Here is a 21,844-nt window from a genome sequence, read left to right on the forward strand (position 1 = left end):
CAACCCTGATCATGCTATCGAAACTGTAGCTTTCCTCACTCCCCAGTCTGCAGGACTCTCTATCCTCCTTACCTAACTTTTACTGTTTCTTTCACAGCACTTGTTACCTTCTAACCTTGTACCTGGTTTGCTGTTTTTTTCCCCCACTGTTGAATGTTTATCTTCCTCCCACTAAGATGCAAGCTCTACCATGGCAGGGCCTCAAGAACCTTAAATGGACTGGCATAGTGTACCTGCTTAATAAATATCTAATTATTAGTATAGTATAAGTGGTGTGTGAGAAGGAAAAATCATGGCACTGGGACATGAACGCCTGAGGTTTTGCAAACACCAGTCTAGTGCAATGACTTTCTTTTAAAGCTGGGGAAACCGAGGCCCAAAAAGGGGATGTGCACACAGCAGTGGTCAGTGTTGAAGCCTGGTCTAGAATCCAGCCCTCTGAGTCCTGGACTCCCTCTTCTGCTCCTCCTCTGGATGGATGGCCAGTGGAGGAATGGAGAGAGAATAGAGGTGGGAGGGAGGGTCAGGGGAAGGAAAGCAGGGTGGAAGGCTCCTCACCATTGACCTGCAGCTGGAAGGAGAGCTGGGCTTCAGCATCCTCATGGAAGGCCCGCATGGTGTAGTAGCCAGCCTCAGCCACCTTTACGCGTACCAGTGTCAGCTCTGACACATACCTGAGGAGGACAGGCCAGGGGACCAGCTGTCAGAGCTGGAAGAACACTTACAGCCCCCACCTTTCTTGTAAAGATAAGAAAAACAAGGCCCGGGGAGTAGAAGGGGATTGCCAAAGTCACATGGGTGTCAGTAGCAGTGCCAGGACTTTTGGATCCCCACCCATAGGCAGCTCCAGTGAGCCAAGAGGGAGGGTTAGGAGGATTGGGGTGGAGGGCGTGGTGGAGGGGAAGCACTGTTCCTCCAAATTTCATCCCTTTCAGAAAGGCCTGACACTGCCTTATTCTAACATACAGCACCTCAGGTCGGCCTGGTAATCTCCAGCCTCAGGGCCACATTCTTGCATAGGTGGCAGCGGCCTGCCTGGCACCCTCTTCCCTAGTTATCCTGTCTTTTTCTCCAGGGCTGCTTCCTGCTGGCTCCACCCATCACAAGGACAAATAAACATCTGGGTGGTCATATGACCAGCGTCTGTTTTCCCCTCTAGAGAGGAAACTCTAGGAAGGATGGAACTGTCTGGTTCTATTCTAGGCAGTGTCCCCAGTGCCTAGAACAGTGCCTGGCACAGTGGCCTGGCAGGGTGCCTGTCACGTAGTAGGCTCTCAGGAAAGATTAGCCTCGATAGGTCTTAAGGCTGTGGGCTGCCTGGCGGCTGCAGAGAACAGTAACTATAATAGAGTGGACAAGCAGCTGCTCACCGAGTCTCAGATACATTGCGCGTGGACAGCGCGATCTCGCCGGCGCTGGAGTCACCCAGGGTTCGGTTGTCCTTGAACCACATGACAGTGGGCGGCGGGTAGGCCTCGAACACCACTTGCAGTGTCCGGCTGCGGTGGAGCTCGGCGAATTGTACAGGGTCCAGCTCTCCCAGCAGCCGCACATAGCCGTTCTCTGCAACGGGCAGCCGTCGGAGGTGGGGCTGTGCCCTGAGCCAATGCGGCAGCACCTCCTGGGGGCGGGGCTCCTGGGCGGGGCATCAGCCGTACACCGAAGGAGCCCAGCGTCCTGGAGGCGGGGCTTCAGGCTTTAGGAACTGAACCTGAGCTTGGGGGTTCAGGTTGGGACTTGGATGGACTGGAGCAGGAACCAAATTTGAGTCTGATACTGGTTTGGGGGCAGGGTTCAAGATTGGGACTAGAGTTGCAGTGCTCTTTAGGTGTGTTCTGTCTCATGATGGTGGCTGAGATGAGTTACAGCCTGGTTCAATTTGGGGATCGGGCGGCCTGGGCCTGGAACGGCAGTTGGGATTTAGAAATCGGGTTGAGGCCAGGGTTCTGGCTAGCTGAGGAGTCTAGGTTGGGATTAGGACTGGATTTGAAGCTGATACTGTGCTTTGGTTGGGTTGATCCTGGAAATGGGGCTTTGGTTGTTACTGAGGCTTGAGCTGGATTAGAACATGGCTGACAGTACCCCAGGACTGTGACAAGGTCTGGGTCCAGTTCAGAATGAAGGCTGGGGCTAAGCTCAAGGCACTCACCAACCACGGTGACATTGATGGCTTTTTCATCACGATGGTCGCTAACACTTTCTGACACATTGCAGATGTAGGTCCCTGAGTCTCCCAGCTCAGCACTGGGGATGTGCAGGATAGAACGTATGTGGGGCATTTCAAAGAGGAAGTCAGTCACTGGCTCCACCAGCCGCCCACTCTGTAGGGACAGTTGGGGCAAAAAGTCCAGGAAGTCAGGCTATAAGCTGAAATATCTGTCCCTGCCTGACCCTTCCTCTAACCTGTGGCCTGGTATTACCTCCATACGTGGGTATGTCCACTCGAAGTTGACCACCTCATTCCCGGTCACAATGCACATGATGGTGATATTCTCCCCTTGGCGGACCACAGTCTGCACCGCATTCACTGAGACATTGATGGATGACACTGGTGGAAAGAGATTGGCTTAGCGATGGGAAGTCACCACCAACATCAGCTTAGGGATGGGGTCAGGGTCCAGAGAGAAAGGGCATGACTGGTGTGTGGAAGATTCATTCTTTCAACAAACATTTATTAAATACCTACTATATGCCACGTACTATTCTAGGCACTAGGGCTTTAGCAGGAAATACAACAGACAAAATGCCTATCTTCATGAAACTGGCATTCTAGAATGTTTTGAAATCAAAGTACTCTCTGGGCACCTAAGTACAAAAGAAACTTACTGAGCACAACCAGGTACTCTCCATCTTTTATTTAATCTTCACAATAATGCCACTAGATAAATGGTCTGTATTATCCCTATTTTACAGAGGAAGAAGCAGACTCTGAGAGATTATTTGCCTTGTGCAAAGTCACTCAGATGGGAAGTGGCAGAGCTGGGATTCAAATCCCACTGGTTGAAAGCCTGTGCCTTTGCCTACCACAGTATATACAGCCCAGCTCCACCCCTAATGCTTCCCATGACCTTCAGCATACTTCATCCTCTTTCTGAGCCTCAGTTTTCTCATCTGTAAAATAGGGCAACACACCTGCCTTCCATAGCTGTAGTGAGAATCCAGTGAAAATGGAACTGCACACTTGATAATCTGAAAAGGTCTGTCCCTCTGTGGAAGGTCATACTTGCCTCGGCTGATCACCAGGCCAGAAAGGGGGCTCACCCTGGAGGCTGTAGACATGGTAGGCGTCGGAATCCACCTCCCTGTCCCCGATGGTGGTTTTGCAGATGTAGGTCTTGTCCTCAAAGGTACCAGAGAAGCCACGTTGAGGGTCATAGGCTATGGGCAGGGGGACATCCACCTTCTTCTCGTGCAGCATCACCACCAGCCTCGGATCCGTCACTCGGCATGGAATTGTGGTCTCAGTTATTTCCGTGAGAAAGATGAATAGCTCCTCAGGGTCGACCGGGAGGAAGCCCACAGAAGGATCTGCCAGAGGCAGGGCCAATAGTGTGGGTCAGAGGCGCTGGGTTTCTGGCTCGTCCCTGCTTTGCTCTGTCACCTGGAACAAGTCTCTTCCCTCCCTGCCCCTCAGTCTACCCTCTACACAGGAAGCACGCTCTCAGGGCTCCCTTCTAGCTTTAGCGTTTGATACAGACAGCATCAGCCTGAGTCTGCCCCTCAGTCTACCCTCTACAGAAGAAGCATGCTCTCAGAGGTCCCTTCTAGCTTTACCATTTGATATAGACAGCATCAGCCTGAGAAAGAAGATAAGTCACAAGCTGAAGGACAGCTGGTACCTGGAGCTTGGGAAATGGGGAAGATGGGATGTGGAGGCCAAGGGGGTGCATATTGGAACCAGCTGAGAATGCAGCTTTCTTGGGAACCAGGAATGGGGTGGACTGGCAGACAGCAGACAAATATCCAGACCCAGGGGTGGGAGTAGACATACTCCTGGACAGAGCTAGGTTGGATTCCCTGATTCATCTGCATTTCTGAGATGGCTATGTTTCACCATATCAGTAAAGCGCTCTCTGAGCTTCCCCCAGATGCCTGCAGCTGAGAAGAGCAGTAGAGGAGTAGCACACAGGCCAGGGGTCCTCACCTGGCACAAAGATGTAGAGTCGTTTTCGCTCACTGGCCTCCAGCCCATGGGAGCCTTTGTAGCCACAGAAGTATTCTCCTGTGTCTAGTCCAGTGACGTTGACCAGTGTCAGCATGCTGGAGAATGTGCCGTCCTGGGTCTCAGTCATTTCCTGTGGGGGTTTCTGGGACATCCGTTCCCACACCACTGGAGCTGGGCCCGAGCAGGTCAGAGTAAAGGTGCTGGAGAGGTTGAGGACAAGTTCTGGCCCCGGGGGTGTGATGACCAGGCCCCAGGGGGCCTGTGGTACCAGCAGAAACAGCAGGGGCAGCAATAGCACCTGGCCTTTGGGAGAGGAGGCATCAGACGTCAGGGCACAGGAGCAATAGCACCTCTTTCCACAGCTGACCCTGAGGAACATACCTCCCTAATCCACAGAAAACAGAGGCTGGAACCCATGGCCCTGAGACCTACTTGCCAGGGTCTAGTCCCCAGGTACTCCTGGCCTCCTGCTCTCAGTGCCTAGAGACCCCCAGCCTTGCAGTCCTTCTGCAGTGTGGCATTCAGGCTGCAGGCATGTTCTCTCAAAGGCATCAGGAAATCCTTGGGAAGCAATTCCCAGGCCCCCAGTTCCTGCATTACTTCCCAGTCACTTTCTGAGCCTCTTCCCTGCAGTTGCCCCAGCTGCCCAGGTTGTGCCCAAAGTCCAGAGATGGCCCTGCTTGGGGAGGTGGGGCCAACATAGTCCAGAGTGGGGCAGATCAGGTCAGGAAAGAGACTGAGGCCCCTGAAGGCTGAAGAGTGCTGGGGATGTCGAGTGATTGGTTTTCCCTCCGCCTGCTGATGCCCTGGGGAAGGATGCTGTAGGCCTTATGCCCAGCCTCAGCAGCTGAAAACCCTGGAGGTGAAAATAAGCACCCGTTTAGATGGGTGGGTGCTCAGCCAGTGGGTCAGTTATCCTTGGGTGAACATTTGGCTGGTCACTGATTGCCTGGTCAGCATTGATTGCTTGAAAAAGCCCACTCAGACTTGGGAGCTCACAGCCAATGAGGGGTCCATGAATAGGAGGGGCCCCTCACCGGAACCAGACAGGCCAGACTGATATCAGTAAGTTCTGATAAGAGATGGGAGACCAGAGTGACTGTTAGGGAAGAGGGTGGGGACAGTTGGTGAGGGGACATGGGGTATGGAGGGCCAAACCAAGAATTTGAGCTGATGGCTCTGGACAGGCAGAGGGCCACTGAGGTTTCTGAGCTGAGGGGTGGACAATGGAAGGAGGCCTCCACTGAGACCCACTAGAAAGGCAGGGAACTGAAGCTCAAGAGCAGAGCAGCGCCCTTGGGCTCCCAGGCCCTGATGCTAGCATGAGCCACCCTGCCAGCTCCAGGGTCCTACCTAGAGGCTCCCCAGGGCCCTCTATCCCTGCCCAAGCCTACCTACCTTTGAGGACAGCAGCTCGCATGGTGTTTGGAAGCCGCATGGTATCCTGCAAAGTTAAACAGGAGTCAGGGCCCAGAGTAGCCAGAGGCAGTGCCACAGCCCGTCTTTGCCCTGGGTCCTGTAAAGTAAGCCCCAGCTTGAGCCACCCAGCCCCTGGATCCATTAGGCTAAAGTCAAAGACTACCCATACCCCACACCAAGAGGGCACTCATGCCCAAGAGGCTCCTTCCCCTGAACTGGGCCAAGTCTCGGGGTGCCCGGACCCTGCTTTGGCTCTGCCTCTACTTCTCTGATGGCCTTGACTGAAACCCCCCCTTCTCCTTGGGTCTTAGTTCCTCTGCATGTATGGTGGGGGTGGGGTCTTGGCCTGGATGGTGTTCAGGGGCCCACCAGCTCTAACAGCCTGTCCTCCGGGTGACAGTTCCAATACCAGGCTCTTATCTGCCAGGACAAATATTTAGGAAAGTGTGATGAAAGCCCTGAGGGAGAAGGAGGGGGTAAACCAGAACCCAGAGAACTCCCACAGTTCCACAAGCACAACAGGAAATGGAGGCGGCTATGGGAAGGGAAGCGGGGGAGTGGGGCTGTGGAATGTGGGGGGGCACCCCCCATGCCTGGCCCCCTTAACTCAGCCCCAAGCTGCACGGGGAGGCCCAGGGGGAGGGGCCAGGGGCTGGACACAGGGGAGGCCTCACCACACAGCAAGGCATCCTTGCAACTACTGAATCCAAGCCCCCTTACCCCCACCTTCAGTGTCCAGATGGGGAGACTGAGGCTCTAAGAGGGGAAGAAGTTTGCCCAAGCTTACATGGCAGAGCTTGTTCTGGAGAGAGACAAAGTGACTGGAACGATAGGGGTAGAAAGCTAAGACTCAGAGATACAGACAGGAATCACCCAGTGATGGAGGCAGAAAGAAAAGCAGGGACACAGAGGGAGACAGATAGAACTACATGGGTCTTCACCTTCTCCCTGCCCTTGGCAGACCCATCCGAGGGTCCAAAATAACCAGCAATAACCAGGTTTGCAAAGTTCTGACCGCAGTATCAACAGGAATGAGGCCAGAAGTGGGTGGGGGTCCTAGGGCAAGAAATGTGGGAGAGACCAGGTGATAAGAAGACAAGAAGACCTGGTCCTGTGGGGCTGCTGCCTTCCCTGAGTGGCTGCCCAGTCTGGCCTGGCTCCTAAGCCTATGTCAGATTGCTCCCACTCCATCCTCATCTCATTCCTTTTAGTTTGCAATCCAGGGCTAGGATCTGAGTTTGAGCCCCAGCAGGGCTACCTCCTGCATCATCACATTTCAGTGGCCTCTGTCTCCAGCTCTCAAAAAAAAGGACGATGGCAAATGGCTCACTTGCAGGGCTGTGCTTACACATTCATCACGGGACAAAGGCAAGGGCCCTGGACTGGGGACCGCTGGTCTCAGCTCTCTGCTCAGCACCCTAAGAACTCCCTGAATAAATCTGCTCTCCTCTTCCTCTTTCTCCCCGTCCCTTCAGACCAGCCTGCCTGAGGGGCCCCTCCCCTCTCCCAAATGCTTTAGACTCAAAGCCCAGCCATGCTGAGGCTGCATCCCCAGCAACCCCCCACCCCGCCCACCCCTCCTGCTGCAGCCCTCCAGCTGGTTGCCAGACCTCTTCCGGCAGGACGAAGCAGCGCCACAGTGGAGCCAGCAGCCCCCACAGAGGCCTATCTGCCCCTTAGTGGGTGCCTCTCTGGATCCCCCCTTCCTGCTAGAGATCTCAGCCAAAGAAAATCATTACCAGTGGAGGCTGGGGGAAGGGGTCATTTCAGCCTCTTTGCCCGTCCCCTCCCTACCTCCCTGGCTGGCCACACTGTTTATTATTCTAAAGGAGGAATTTGGTCGGCTGGCCTGGAGATGGGAGGTCATGACAACTAGGACTGGCCTGGCTCTGGAAGGCTGTGGGCTAGGCTCCTGGGTGAGTAGCCCCTCACCCTGGCTCCTCTCTGCTAGGCCTAGGGCTCAGGGGGATTAGAGTCCCTGAGGCTCTGAGCTGGGAGGGGCCTTCTTGAACACGCAGCAGAGACCTACAGACAGACAGAGTCATGGCCCAGTCACATCAAAAAGGCAGAATCAGGCTGCAGGGAGAGGACAGGATGGGCAAAGGAGCTCAGGGAGAGTGGAGACGCCTTAGGGAGAGTATAGATAACCAGGGATCTTGAACTGGCTTCTCCCTGCATGAAATGAGCATTTCACATGGGACTTCAGACCTACCATGAGACTGAGTCTCCAGCCCTCTCTGGGAGTCAGTTTCCCCTTCCATACAGGGAGCGGTTTGGAGGGATCATCTCAGAGAGCCAGCCTTGCTCTAATACTGCCAGAGAGAAGGTTCTAGTCACTATTATTCCTGCCGGGGTGGCCTGGGGACATGGGGTTGTTGATGAGAGGAAAGGCGACATTCCTAAGGCTGGAGCAAAATGAGCATCCATAACCCATTTTCATTCCATAGATTCAATTCCCTAACCATTTGGTCCCAGATTTGCTGTGTGTACTTTGACAAATTCTTTCCCTCTCTGGGCTTCTGTTTTTCAGGTGACTTCCAGACAAATAAACAGGTAATATGGCCCTCCAGAGGTGACAGGGGAAGTGTGGCATGGGCAACAAGCTGGTGGACTGGGAAGAACCAGACTGGGGACTGGGACCCAACGTCCTGGGCCATCTTGGATGACTCCTTGACACCTCCAGTTGTCTACCCAATGCCTATAGACTTCTGGGCTTCCCAGAGGTTGTATGTTTTCAGCCAACCCCAGAAAGGCCCAGGTGGCTGATGTAAGAGAAGAGGGCTTGCCTGTGACCACTTCTCTTCTTCAGGGGCAGGACTGCGTTCCAGGGAGGAGCCACCTGGGACAAAGCAGGTGTCATAGGGAGGAGGAATCCCCTTCCTACCACACTCTCCTGCCTCAGAAGACCCTTGGAGCACAGAGAGGGAGGGGACCCTCAGGGATCTCCCCTTTGTTTGTGAGGCGAGTGCTGTGTGGGAAGTTCTCATGATTCTTCCTATTTTGGCTAGGTTGGGGGTACAGAGATCCACAGATGGGATAATTCCCCAGCTCCTCACAGTGAGTCAGAGGTACCCCCTCAGTCCAGGGTAAGACCTCAAGTCCAGAGGAACAAGTGTGCTTGAGGATTCCTCCTCAGAGCCTCAGCCTTGCTCATACAAGCCTCCACTCCTTTCCCACCGCCTTAATCTAAATAAATCCAGTCCATCTTGGCCACATCCGCTAGCAGCAGCTTCCCTCCCTCGGGGTCCCAAGGCTCCCACGACACAGGCAGGCTGGGGAGGGGGGCCTGCACGGCTGCCAGTGGGGGAGGCTCACACATGGAGAGCACGTGCACACACAGCACAGGCTCCTGCCTACGTGCTCGCTCACACACTGCTCTGAAACACACCCGTGTGCAGCGGGCCCTGTGTGTGCCCAGCCCACACGCCGGCACCAGACATGTGCACGCCCACACATGCATGCATGCAGCTCCATCGCGCCTGGATCGCCACCTCAGTGCTCTCCCACGTGCCCATTGAGGTGCACACATGCAGGTTAAATCATACGGGTACTTAACACAAGCAAAGCTATGCACACACAACACACATAGAGCATGTGCCCATGGGACCCCAAACTCACCTGAACATACATGCACACGCGGGCAAAGACAAGCCACAAAGTCAACATATGCTGTGCACTTACTGTGCCAGGTACTATCCTGAGCACTTGACACGGACCAACTCACTTGCTCCTCAGACAACACTATGAGGTAGATAGATAGAAGGATCACCCTGTTTTAGATGGGGAAACTGAGGCAGGGAGTGCTTATTTACTTGCCTAAGAGCACAGAGCAGAGATTGAGCCAAGGCAGATGGCTCTGCCACCACTACTGTGTTTCCTGGGTTTCGCTGTTCCAATGCCAGCGGGGACTGATGGAAATAGACAGGACTGAGATTTATCCAGCCCAGAATGACAGGATGTGGTGACTGGATGTAGAGGGGCTGGAGAAAGAGGTATCCTAAATGAGCCCCACTCCTATTTCTTGGAGTACTTAGGGGGCAGGAATGTATCTGTGCTGGAGGCACAATATCTTTTTCTGAGATGAGAATGAGGCAGAGGAGAAGGAGTGGGAGCTGGCCCTGAGCTGGTTTAGGATTTGGAGGGGATGTGGGTACCTGAGGGGACAGGGGGACACTCAGTCTGGAGGCAAGGATCAGGCTGGGAAGAAATAGCAGTGAGATGGGGATGGGAGGAAGCCCTGCTTCACAGAGGAGGGGTGCTTGAGGCCCGCAGTCTCGGGCCAGGGATGCTCTGAATAAACAAGATGCCAGATGGAGGAGGAGGCCTGGCCTTGGGGTCACGGGGTTAGAGTCTTGGAATGTCAGAGCTCTTGAGGCCCTCAGGGACCATCTATCTGATCCAACCCTCTTTCTGTGCACCACTGTGCAGACAGGAAAACTGAGGCTTGGAGAAGGACAGGGACCAGTGTCAGGGTTTTGACCTAGCAGGCCAGGTTCAGGGAGCCAATGGGGCACTGTAGTTCATCTGACTGAGCAGCCCCTGCCTCCAGCCCTGGCTTTGATGTGAGGCTGGTGGTTCAAGGCCCAGGGTTTGAACAACAGTTGCTATCCATTTCCTCCCCATAGGATACTGCCCCCACCCACCACACACAGACCTTTATATCACTTTCCCGGCCTTGTCCCAGCTAGACAGGGATTAGAGACAGACTCAGAGGAGGAGACTTGCTAAGTTGCTGTCAGAAGTGGGACGCAGACTCCAGTCTCCTGCCTGGTGGTCTGGTCCTCCCTCCTGCATACCACAGACACTTCACAGCCCCGGACACAAACTTCAGGGGCAGATCCCCAGCTGAGAGGAAGGGATATGGGTCCTAGCCCAGCTCTGTCACCTGCTTGCACAGTCCTGCCCTTCTCTGAGCCTCAGTGTCCCCATCTGTACATGGGGTGGGCAGGGCTGTCCTGAGAACACTGCTAGGGCTGACATGGGTGACTCTCAGGACCCTGCTCTGGAAGTAGCTGTGCTGAGCTGAAATGCTGGGGTGGGGGTGGGGTGCTGGGGAGGGGCCCTGGCCAGGATGTCATGAATCAGCTCAAAGAAGGCAGCCAGCTCCAGGCCCGGGAGTGTGTGGGGGCAAGAGGGATCTGGAGCCAAAGCCTGAGTCCTCCCGCCAGCAGTTGGGGGAGTATGAGAGTGATGGCAGAGGATGTGGCTCTGTGGGCTCACACCAAGTGGGCCGAGCTGTAGGTGTGATCTTGAAGCATGGGTAGGGAACCCCATCCTGGGAGCCAGGAAGGAGAGCAGGGTCCGTTGGGTTGGGTGATAGTTATGGGCAGGGGGTAGAAAGCTAGAAAGTGGCTGAGGTTGTGGAGCTTTCACCTGCCCCCCTCAATCCAATGCCCCTTCCGCTGCTGAAGGTCAGCATTCCAACCTACACACTGAACCTCCCCACAAACCTCTGGATCACGTGGAGACCAGAGAGGATAAGCAACCTGACCTGAGTCACACAGCGATGCCACACAATCACCCAGGCCCATTTCTCTGCCATGCTGCTTCTGGACCCAGGGGACCTTCCTGTTTTCTAGGTATCTATGAGGTCCTCCAAACAAAGCAGCTGAAATCAGATAAGTTGGGGCCTGGGATAGGATACAGCTGTTCTGGAAGTCCACGTGGGGTGAAAGGACAGTGCCAGTTCCATGGAACATCACTCTAATGGCCCTACCCCACCCCCTCCAGCACGAGCTTGGTGGCCTCTGGCTACCCCACGGTACCACACGTTCCCATATCACATCTAGTCTGAGCCTTCCTGCCTGTTCTCACCCCCTGACCAGAGGAACCTTCCTGAAATCCCCACCCAACCATGTCCTTCCCTGGTGCCTCCACGGCTCTCCATCCACCCTACATAAAGGCTGGCTTCTTAGCCCAGCCTGTAAGAACCTTCGCGCCCTGCCCTGCTGACAGACAGACAGCTCATCACCACAGAGGGGGCAGGATGCCGTCCTTCCAGCTCCCTGGGGGCCCAAGTGAGGCCCCCACGCTCTTGTCACTCACTCTGTTCTTCTCTCCCCAGGAGGCCTCCCCAGGGACACAATGGAAAGAAATGACCTCTTTTCTGGAAGTTCAAAATAAAACGAAACATCTGCCTGGATCAGAGCCAGGCTGATAAAACATGGACTGATCCCTCCCAGTCTGAACCCCCTCTCCTGCCACACACCCCTCACCCGCCGCTGAGTAGCAGAGCAGGCGCTTGGAGGTAGGGGGGAGCAGGCCTAGTTACTTGGAACAGTTCGTGGGAAAGCGCTCAGTGTGTGCCTCATGGCCACTGGGGGCCCAGGGGAGGGGGTCTGGGTCCCCACACAGGCTGGGAACCGGCCTGAGAAGGAGGTCAGAGAGGGAGGGAGGCCCGCCACATACCCCTGTCCACCCGCCCGCCAAGCAAACGCTTCCTGCCTCCTCCAGCGCCTCACTGGCCTCCCTGCTCTTCCCCATGGCCACCCCCTGGGCCACTGTGGTCTGGCTCTGCCCAGGCCCAGTGGATCCCTGGACTAGAGTCCTCTGGATCCCAGCTGGGCCTCAATGCCCCCTTTGAAAAGGAACAAGGACTTAGAAGACCTTGAAAATCAGAAGAATAGCTAATTCTGATTTAGATCTTATCACCCAATGCCTGGGCTAAGCCCTTAATGTGAATGGTCTCAGAACAATCCATGACATCAGTGTTGCTTCTGCATTTTATAGATAAGGAGAACAAGGCATAGAGAGGGCAAATCACTTGCCCAAGGTCACAGAGTTCGCCAGTGGTGGAGCCCGAGTTCGATCCGGGTGGACTGATCCCAGAGCACACAGGCTCACATCTCCCCCAGCCTCTCTGCAAACAAAGAGGTTGTCCAGCCTCCCAACTGCACACCTCCCATGATAGGGATCTCACCACCTCACCATGGCCCGTTCCATTTTTGGACAGCTCAGGTTCCTTAGGGGTCAGGCTATTTGAAAACTTATATTAGATTTGCTCAGTCTGTCTCTTTATATCCTCAACCCATTATTCCTGCTTCCATTCACCACTGTCAATGCCCCCCTGTCCCCACAACCAGGGCATCTTTCTTCCCGTTCATTTTTCTGATGCTCCACAATGTGAAAACAAACAAAAGCTCTTACTAATTCAGAGCCAAGCACTCTGCTAAATGACATGACCTGGGAATTTTGTTTCATCCTCACAACAATCCTGTGAGGAGGGTACAATCATTATTCCTATTCATAGAGGAAGAAGCTAAGTCTCAGAGAGGTATGGCAACTTGCTCAAGGTCACACAGCAAATTAATAAAAGCCAATGATAAGCTGGGATTCAAACTCAGGCCCATTGACTGACTCTAAACATGTATTCTTAACCGCTATGTAGGACTGTCTAGCTTCTGCCCAGAGACAGGTATGTTCATAGAGAAACACTCCCCCATGGGTTCACCCTAACGGGGTCAAGCTCTCAGGTATTCGAGGTCCTCAGAGGTCAGACTCATGAGCAGGGGATCTACCCCAGCTCACTGAGGAATTTGGAAGTTAAGCAAGGCAGGATCTCATAACCTTTCTGGGACATCACGGCGGAGCCTGAGGGTCAGCATCTACACTGAGGAGAGGAGTCTTTGCTGAGGACACGAGCCCTGTCCCAAAGGCCTCAGATGGAGCATCCTGGCAGTCGGGCTAGGTGCAATGCTATGCCGCACTCAGGGTCCAGGCCTGCCCCTGCTGGGGCCCCAGCACCCCCTTTCCACTGTTCAGAGGGCCCAGGGGCCACTGCAGCTGCAGAGTTCTAGGCCTCCACCATCCTTCGGCTGTCTTCCCTGCAACCCCCACCCCCCACCGCCCCCCAGAGCCTCATCTCCGGCCGGTGCCATGGCAACAGAGAGCGCCAGGCCCTGGCAGCCAAAGGAGCCCCCGAGAGGGGTCCCGGGCTCAGACTGGGGAGGGGGGTGTGGCAGGCGCAGACAAGCAAACCTTCTGTTCCCCCGGCTGCTGCCAGCCCGGGATCAGCCCCGGGCTGGGGTGGGGGCCGCACACAGAATGGGTTCTCAGAGCCAAGTGGGCAGGGGGCAGGCGGGCCTCGGCCGTGTGGACTGACCCACCAGCACGCGGCCTTCCCCCAGCAGCCCAGAGTCCACACATCGGGAGGGGCAGCTAGCTAACAAGAACCTGCCATTAATTGATGCCAATTACAGAGCATTGAGATTCCCCTCATAGCCCTCCTGCGCAGCAGAGCCAGTGGGGAGAAAACTCCGACGTTTTAGTCCCCTTATTTTCTCCACATCTGTTCTCTCACCCTTTCCTCCAGGCGCTCACCCCGAGTCTTCCACTCACTGTTACTCAGCCTCCCTGTGCCTCGGATCTCCCCTCTGTAAGTCTGGGCTCGTCATCGAGTTGTCGAGGCCTTCGAATGAGTTAATACAAGTAAAATGCAGAGAGCAGGGCCTGGTGCACAGCCCTCGGCCAAGTCAGTGGCCACGTGACTCTTCTTCATTCACTCACGGGAGAATAAGTCACTCACTCATTCACTCACTTGGCCTTGAGACCCAGCTAGGCTAGGCTTGTCAGCAAAGGGGTCTGTGTGGGAAACGGGGTGGTGAGAAAGCCAAGAAGGGTCGCTGCTGTTGTTACTGGCGGTGTCAGCAGGCTCAGCTTGGGTGGAGGTGGGGTCTCCTCCTCCAGGATCAGAACCCAAGGCTAATGACCCCCAGCACACTGTCTGCCAACCTGCTCTTTGTTTTAGTCCCTTAGTTCGACTTTTCACAAATGAGAAAGCCCACCTAACAATCTGGGGGATATCTTCAAGTTCCTCATATAGGATTAGGCTTACAGTAGGTGCTCAATATGAGTTTCCCAGGTGGCGCTAGTGGTAAAGGACCCACCTGTCAATTCAGGAGACATAAGAGATGCGGGTTCGATCCCTGGGACGGGAAGATCCCCTGAGGAGGGCGTGGCAACCCACTCTGGCATTCTTGCCTGGAGAATCCCATGGACAGAGGAGTCTGGCGGGCTATGGTCCATAGGGTCATAAAGAGTCGGATATGACTGAAGTGACTTAGCACGCACACAGGTGCTCAATAGATGCTTACTCAGCATGAGAGATCAAATGGCTGTGGAAGGTCAGCTCTCTGGTCCTCAGCTGCCCTGTAATAACTCAGGACTCCCTGGGCTGGCAAACTGGGATAGCAGGCGGTGCTGACCCTTCCCATCCAGGGAGGTGATGCTTCAGGGTGATGAGGGGGCTGAACAGACATATGGGACTGATGCCAGGGGGCAGTGCCTGATGACTCCCAGGGACATGAAAGCACACAGAGGGGCCTCGGCAGGAGCAGCAATCCCAGCCACTTACTCCGCTGCCTCATAACCATGCGACTTCTCTGAGTTTAACTTCCCTGAGTCCCATTTTCCTGGAAAACAGCAAAAGAGACGTCTTTTCTATTGCTGTGAGGGTTAGAGATGATGATGAAAGGCTCCTGGCGTATGATAGGTGCTCAGTAATGGTAACTGGTATGATTATAGGATGGTTTGAAGGGGAGGAGTGGCTGGCTGTGAGTTGGGCTTTCTGGGGGATGACACCAGGGAAGGCTATTCCACAGAAGTTCTGTATGAGCAGTTAAGGAAGTGGGAGATCGTGAGGCTGGAAACTGGGGCTTTTCAGCAAAGAGGCAGGTGATGGGCAGAGAAGGAGGGCAGAAGTCACTTCGGGAAAAGATTGGGGTGCTGAGTAAGGACTTGGGCTCTGCCCTGGAGGCACTGGGAAGCCAACTTGTCAGGGTATTGACAGTGAGGGTGGGGGACTGGCTGCTGCCTAGGGTGACAACAGTGCAACTCTAAGCACTAATGGGGATGGAGGGCCTCCACAAGTGGGAGTGACAGAAGTAGCCTAGCATTTTGTGGGAGGGTATGGATTAGGATGGGGACAGTAGAGGCGGCGAGACCAGCTTTGGGGATGAAGCCATCTCAAACCCAGCCTGAATTCCCTGGCAGAACCAACTATATAATTTGATGGGCTGAGGGCAAAATGCAAATGTTGGGACCCTAGTTAAAAAAAAGTATTAAGCATTTCAAGCCAAGGCCCTTCTAAGCATGAAATCCTCTGTGCCTGCACATGTTGAATGCTTATGAAGTCATCCCTGCTCCCTGGACTAAAGGAGAGGCCATCTATTCGTCCATCCATCCATCCACCAACCTGTTTATCCATCTCTCCTGTACCTATCACTTTTACTATCCATTCAACAGAAAGGCCCCAGCCTGATAAGAACATAATAAGATAAGATTATTATGATAAGAACATAAATATAGGTAAGACTGGAATAGCCCACAGTCCGTTGAGTCACTCCTGAGCCCTTACCTTCATGCCCAAAGCCCTGGGCTAGGAGAAGCCAGGGCTTCAGTGACAGGGTTGTAAATCTGAGTCCTGCCCTCTGGGGCTGATTCTGGAACCTCCTCCCACTATGCGCCACATAGGCTCAGCCTCAGGAGTAGAGAAGCTAGAAGAGGAGGAAAAGGAGCGTGTCACAGCCCTTATGGCTCCACTTCCCAAGACAGAAGGTAACCAGGACAGCAATAACATGTGACACAGCCACACAAAGCCTGGCAAGAGCTCTCAGGGGCTAAGGATGGAGCTGGATGTAACCTTTGGGGTCACTGAACTGTCCCCTTGCCCCCTCATTTTACATAAAAGGAAATTATGGCCAGGATGGAGAAGTGATGTAATCAAAGGCTCCACGGTCCACAAGACTACCCAGAGGGGCTCTCGTCCCTCACTGGGGTGGCATTGATACATTCTAGCCTAAACTCTGCCCTGTGACCTCAACCTAGTGAGAGCTAGAGCCTGAGCCCTGGGCCACAGAGACGGGTGGAGAAGAGCCAACACAAGTGCTGGCACAGAGGAAAGTCCAGGCCAGCAGGCTGGGTCCTGGGCTCAGTGCTACAGCTGAGGCACATCTCTCCTCTTCTCTGGACCTCAGTTTCCCCTGCATACAATAAGGAAGTTGAACACAGTGATCCCCATAGTCCTTTTCATCTCTGACCTTCAGGAACTGTCTGACCCCCTGGCCCTGCTGCCCCCACCTCCCAAGCGACAACCCTTTGCATCACAGGGCAGAGAAGCTGGTACCTCTGGCAGATGAAAGGTTTTGTGTATCTGAGACATTAAAGAGCTCTGATCCGAAGCGAGGAGAAGAGAGGGTGCTAATGCAGCTAAAACGATACACTTTGATTTTCAACCTCCTGCACTAGGCTGGAGTTAGGAAGGGGGGTCCTGGGGCCATGGGCTGGGGGTTCAGGAAGCTTTTTGGCCTGAGGAGTCTGGGCCTGAAGTCTTGGGAGGGGCTAGGGTTTGGCTTCTACACTGGGAGCAATAGTATGTGAATTCCACACTCCTCCCATTAGAGGTGGGTCTCTGCATTCATTCCCTTGCCTCTGGACCCCACCATTTGTCCATCTACCATGGGCCAAAGCCTTGCTTTGAAATCAGAGCATATGAAGTTCAAAAATCAGCAAAGGGTCACAGCATCCACACACACCCCTTCACAGGCACCCCTCCTGACCCTCCGTCCTCAGTATCCAAGAAAAATGGGCCTGTGGGTGCTGGGGAAACACACGCTCAGAGCTCCCCCAAGAAACAGAGTGCATTTCCAGGCTGCTCTGATTGTCAGCAAGTTCTTCCTCTTGATTATAGGGCACCATTTTCCATTAGTGCTCATCGATCCTGACCGCTTTCTATAACGTGCAGAAAAAGGGTAAGAAAAAAACCCTTTCATTGTGAAGTTAAATATGCATGATCCCTGAGTACACAACAGGGCTTGTGTGGCTGCCAATCTGGGCTGGCGTGGCTTGGAATCCTGGAATTGTTTTACAGCTGGAAGGAACTCAGAGATCATCTCGTTCAAAATCCTAATTTTACCTATGGGAAAACTGAGACCCAGAGAGGGACTGACTCGCCCACAGTCATACAGGATGGGTTCCAGGGTCTGATGACCACCTCTAGAGCTCTGAGGGGCCCCCACGGCTGAAGCCCAGGCCCCACCCAGTCTCTCAGTCATGGACTCTGGAGTCAAAAACACCAGGTTTAAATCCCGACTCCATCATATCCTAGCTGTGGGACTTAGAGCAACTGACTTAACCTCTTAACCTCTCTGGGCATTTCTTTATCTATAAAAGGGAGAGTTTATGTCCACTCCTTGAGGTAGTTTGCGATGATTAAATTAGTTCCACAAATATTTATTAAGCAGTCACTGAATGCCAGGCCTGTTCTAAGTGCTGAGGAATACAGCTGTGGACATGATGGTAATGGATGTAAAAAGCACAGTGAAAGTGCTCAGAGAAGGCTGCTCCCAGTTCTGTCCTCCCTCACACATGGCTTCTCAGTTGAGGTGTTTCAAGCTCTGATGCTGGGAAGATATGGCCAATGGGCAGGGTCGGGGGAGATGTGGAAAATAGTGGGGGAAGAGCTCCCCCTTCCAAGGGTCCACTGTCTGTGGGTTCTGAACCATCTGCCAGAAATAGGGCATGGGGGTGTTTCAGGAGTGCCTGGGGCCCTCTCATTCCTTTCTCCCTCCTCACCATTCAGTAGCCCAACCTGACCAAAAGGCCCAGAATTCCCTGCTTCAGCCCGGAAGGCAGCTGGTCTCAGAGCCAGACTGCGCCTGGAGGATGGAAGTGAGCCTTCAGCACAGCCATGACGCCCAGGTCCCTTCTTTTCCATGACTACAGCCCTTCAGGAGTTGCAGGCCAATTTCACAACCACGTTGTCCTGTACAGGAGCCAGGGAGAGCAGAGGCACTCTCTTTGCTCTCTTAGGCATTAGGTCCAGCTGCACAAGATGCAGGAACCATGCTAAGTGCCTTATCTATATTATTATCTTGTGGACCCTGTGTCCCACCCTGCTGCTCACAGAGGAGAGGCCTGACGCCCGGAGAGGCAGAGCATTGGCCCAGGGTCACACAGTTAGCTAGAGCCAAGGAGGCATCACCAGATGCCCGAAACTGGTGTTGTTTACCCACCATGCCCACTGCCTTCCAGATGCAGATGCAGCAATAAAGAGGACATGGGGGCCTGAGGTTGGCCACACAGAGGATTTGAGTTGAGCCAGGACCAGCGCTGGGTCTCCTGACTCTGAATCCACGGTGCTTTCCGCTGCCCCACATCTGTGGGCAATTAGAAGTCTCAGCTCTTCTTCCCACAGAGGAGGGAGGGCTGCCTGATCACCACCGAAAGGAGGGGGCTCACCAGATGGTCTCCCTCCTCACTCAGGACCAAGCCAGGGCCGGGTAGACCCGGGAGCTAACCTTTCTGCTGGAGAAGGTGCTGGAGCCAGGAGCAGGCTCTGCGGGAGGATGGAGACTCTCCCCTCTGACCAGAGCCTCCCTGGGAGCAAGGAGGTTAAGTCTTTGGTTTCAGGCAGACCTCAGCCTACGTACCAGCTCTACCAACTGTGTGACCCTGGGAAAGTCACTTAGCTTCTCTGAGCTTTGTTTCCCTTGTCTTCAAAACAGGAGTAATCATAATACTGATTCTAAAGACCTGCGACGGGGATTATAAGGCCTGAGAGGTTCCAGGCTCTGTACCCAGCACAGAGTTAGCACTCCAGGATGGTGACCAACATAGTCTGCATGTTTCCAAGTGCTGTGGATTCAAGGCCCTGCTGCTTGGAGGCAAGGGAAGATGGCCTGACTTCAGAAGACCTCACTAGAGGCCTCTGTGTACTTTGGGATCGCAGAGGCAAGAACACTCCCCCCTTGACATAGAAAAATGTCGGGAGGACCATGTAAGGTTCTGGAAAGGCACCCAGAAGGGTGATAAGGAAGGAAGAAAGGAAGGAAGATAAGAGGCCTGGGTTCTGGGCTCACCCTTGGGAACACAAGGTCTTCAGTAGGTCCCTCCTCCCCTTCACAACCACATTTGCTCAGTCCCGCTGTCTTCCCAGGGGAACTGGGGTCAGAACACAGGATGGGGAAGCCTGGGACCCAAACAATCTCTGATATGTAAACAGAACACAAACAGAGGGTCAGGCAACAAGGCTCCAGGATGATGGGCATGGCAAGCACTTGGAAGACTGGAAGAACCAAGGAAGGTTGCCTGGAGGAGGTAGAATAGGGAGGGTCCTTAAAGGAAAAGGGAAGGTAGTGAGGAAGGGCATGCCTACAGGCAGGATCATGAAAATTCCTCTTGGAATCCTGGGATCTGACTGGCAGGAACACAAAGTCCAAGTCTGGTGTGATGGGGCAGGGAGCTTACTATCTCCTGAGCTCTGCCACCTACCAGCTGTGTGGCTGCCCTGAGCCTCTGTTTCCTCACCCATAAGTTTGGTATAAAATCAGTCCCTTCCTTTGGATTTGCTGGTGAATGCGACATGAAATCAAGCATAGAAAACACCCCGAATGGTCCTAGCATCATGCAGTGTGTCGATGAGTGGCAGCTGCTGTTAGGAGTTTGGGCTTTCCATAGGTACCTTCTGTTGGGGAGACTCGCAGAAGGAATGGTGATCAGATACATGTTTTAGGATGGCGCGGAGAAAGAGGAAGATGAGAAGGCCTGAGAAGCTGCCTGTGACCAGAGGAAAGGGCCCAACAGCCAACCCCCTTCTTCACAGAGGGGCCCCCATATCTGTCGGCTGAATCCCAGACCCCCAGCCCAGCCTGCGTGAGGACGGGCCTGCCTCTGCCCCCTGGCCTTGCCTTCGCACTTTCCCAGCCGCTGGGGGTTTGGAAGGACATCTTAGGAATCCGGAAAATTTGCAAATCCATTTAAATCCTGAGAGGTTGCCTGGCGGCCGACTGGCCTAGAGCCAGACAGATTCTTAGGGACAAGGATTGGGCCCAGGGACAGAGGCTGTGAGTCTGAGGTCCCCAGTCCCCTGCTAGGTTCCCTTTCTATGTATCGGCCGGATACATGGATACATCTCCGGATCCGGATCCGTCTCCCAATTCCCCTCTCATACTTCTTCCAGCTCTCCTCGCGGCCCCCCACAGGCAGTGCTTTGCTTTGGAAGCCCCCTTCCCCTCTCACTGCCAGAAACCCCTGGGATTTGTTTGATGAGGGCAAGGGGCACCCACCCCAGAAGCAGCCTGAGCAGGAGAGAGCTGGTTCCTCCAGCCCAGATGTCGCCCACAATCTCGGAGCCTCCTCCCATCTGGTTTTGTTAAAAATATTTTCCATTTTTTGACCTACCCAAGAAGGCGCAGTCTGGGACAAGGGGACAGGACAAGAGGCTGGGGTTCCCTCCTCTTCCCAGCGCTTACCTTGCTGTTGATGCCTTCTGAAGTGTGGGCAAAGTCCTGGGCTCTGGGCTGTCACCCCCTCCAGGAAGACCTCCTCACTGCCTACTCTCCCCTGTCATCAGAAGGACTCTGCTGGACCTGAAGTGGGGCAGTGGCAGAGCGGGAGGACAGTGAAGAGCGTTGTAGGCTCCCAGAGCCTCAAGAGAATGGAGGGAGTGAAGGACTACAGGGTGAGGAGTGGCCTCATTCCCAAAGCATCCTTGTGGAGGAGAAGGGCTGCCAGGAGGGGCCGCCCTGGGTCTGGCTGCCCGGGTCGCTTAGCGCAGGCTGCTGCCTGGTGGCGCTGGTCAGAGGGGCCCTGGCTCTCTCCTCCCAGTCCCTCCTTCTCTCTGGCTCCAGACAGGGCGGGCAGGGACTGCGGGCCGCTGGCGGCCCCAGGAGCTCACACCACTGTGGGCTTCCCTGCCCCCACCCCCCTACTTTGGGGGAAAGGCTGCAGAGCAGCCTCTGATTGGCTCAGCTGGGAGAAGGGGGGCTGGGCGCGAGGAGGGTGGACGCGTGTGTCTGTTTTCAATTTTAGTTTCCCCCTCCCTCTTTCTTTTCCCCCAAGTTTCTTGTTTTTCTTCCTCGTTTCCCTCTGCTTGCTCCCTCCCGTAGCCTGCTCACTCAGGATGTGAGGGGATGTTTAGAAATTCCGCAGCCCACGCCAGCCAGCCGCTGAGTCACTTTTATTAAAGAGTGGCCTGGCCCACTAGCCTGATGCCTGTCTCGGGTGGTAGCCTCCCCTGGCTGTGGCACCCGGGGATGGGTCCCCTCTCTGGGCCTCAGCTTTCCCATCTGCAGAGGGAGCTCTGATAACCCATCCGGTGACTCAGTCGACGCTCATTCATTAAACAAACTTGCTGAGCAGCTACTATGTGCCAGACACTGTGCCAGGTGTTGGGGTTGCAGTGGTAAGTTACAGTCTCCGACTTCAGGGTACCCAGCTAGTGGGAGATACAGTGCCTGGAGAGGGGGGCACTTCCTGAGGCTT

The 21,844-nt window shown here is 54.5% G+C and overlaps 1 protein-coding gene across 6 annotated transcripts in view; it reads right to left on the reverse strand.

Moving 5' to 3' along the window:
- The window catches only part of PDGFRB (platelet derived growth factor receptor beta), a 37,518-nt gene extending 16,032 nt beyond the window's left edge, over positions 1 to 21,486 (reverse strand). For 2 of the 6 annotated variants that reach the window (XM_081495788.1, XM_081495783.1), the window contains exons 1-9: positions 20,833 to 21,486; positions 15,939 to 16,077; positions 5,564 to 5,609; positions 4,145 to 4,468; positions 3,262 to 3,528; positions 2,421 to 2,548; positions 2,150 to 2,321; positions 1,371 to 1,563; positions 559 to 674 (exon numbers count right to left, since the gene is read on the reverse strand). In XM_081495788.1, coding sequence (XP_081351914.1) covers positions 559 to 674; positions 1,371 to 1,563; positions 2,150 to 2,321; positions 2,421 to 2,548; positions 3,262 to 3,528; positions 4,145 to 4,468; positions 5,564 to 5,609; positions 15,939 to 15,944 — 1,252 coding nt within the window. In that variant the 5' untranslated portion in view covers positions 15,945 to 16,077; positions 20,833 to 21,486. Of the gene's footprint in view, positions 1 to 558; positions 675 to 1,370; positions 1,564 to 2,149; positions 2,322 to 2,420; positions 2,549 to 3,227; positions 3,529 to 4,144; positions 4,469 to 5,563; positions 5,610 to 7,796; positions 7,943 to 13,883; positions 13,992 to 14,676; positions 14,997 to 15,938; positions 16,078 to 20,832 lie in introns of those variants that run through there. The other 4 variants (XM_081495786.1, XM_081495785.1, XM_081495784.1 and 1 more) reach the window with 4 other exon arrangements.
- Between the last annotated feature and the right edge of the window lie 358 nt (positions 21,487 to 21,844).

The sequence above is a fragment of the Giraffa tippelskirchi genome, chromosome 6 (assembly GCF_054371585.1).
Source record: "Giraffa tippelskirchi isolate mGirTip1 chromosome 6, T2T-mGirTip1v1.2.pri, whole genome shotgun sequence".
Classification (NCBI taxonomy): Eukaryota; Metazoa; Chordata; class Mammalia; order Artiodactyla; family Giraffidae; genus Giraffa; species Giraffa tippelskirchi.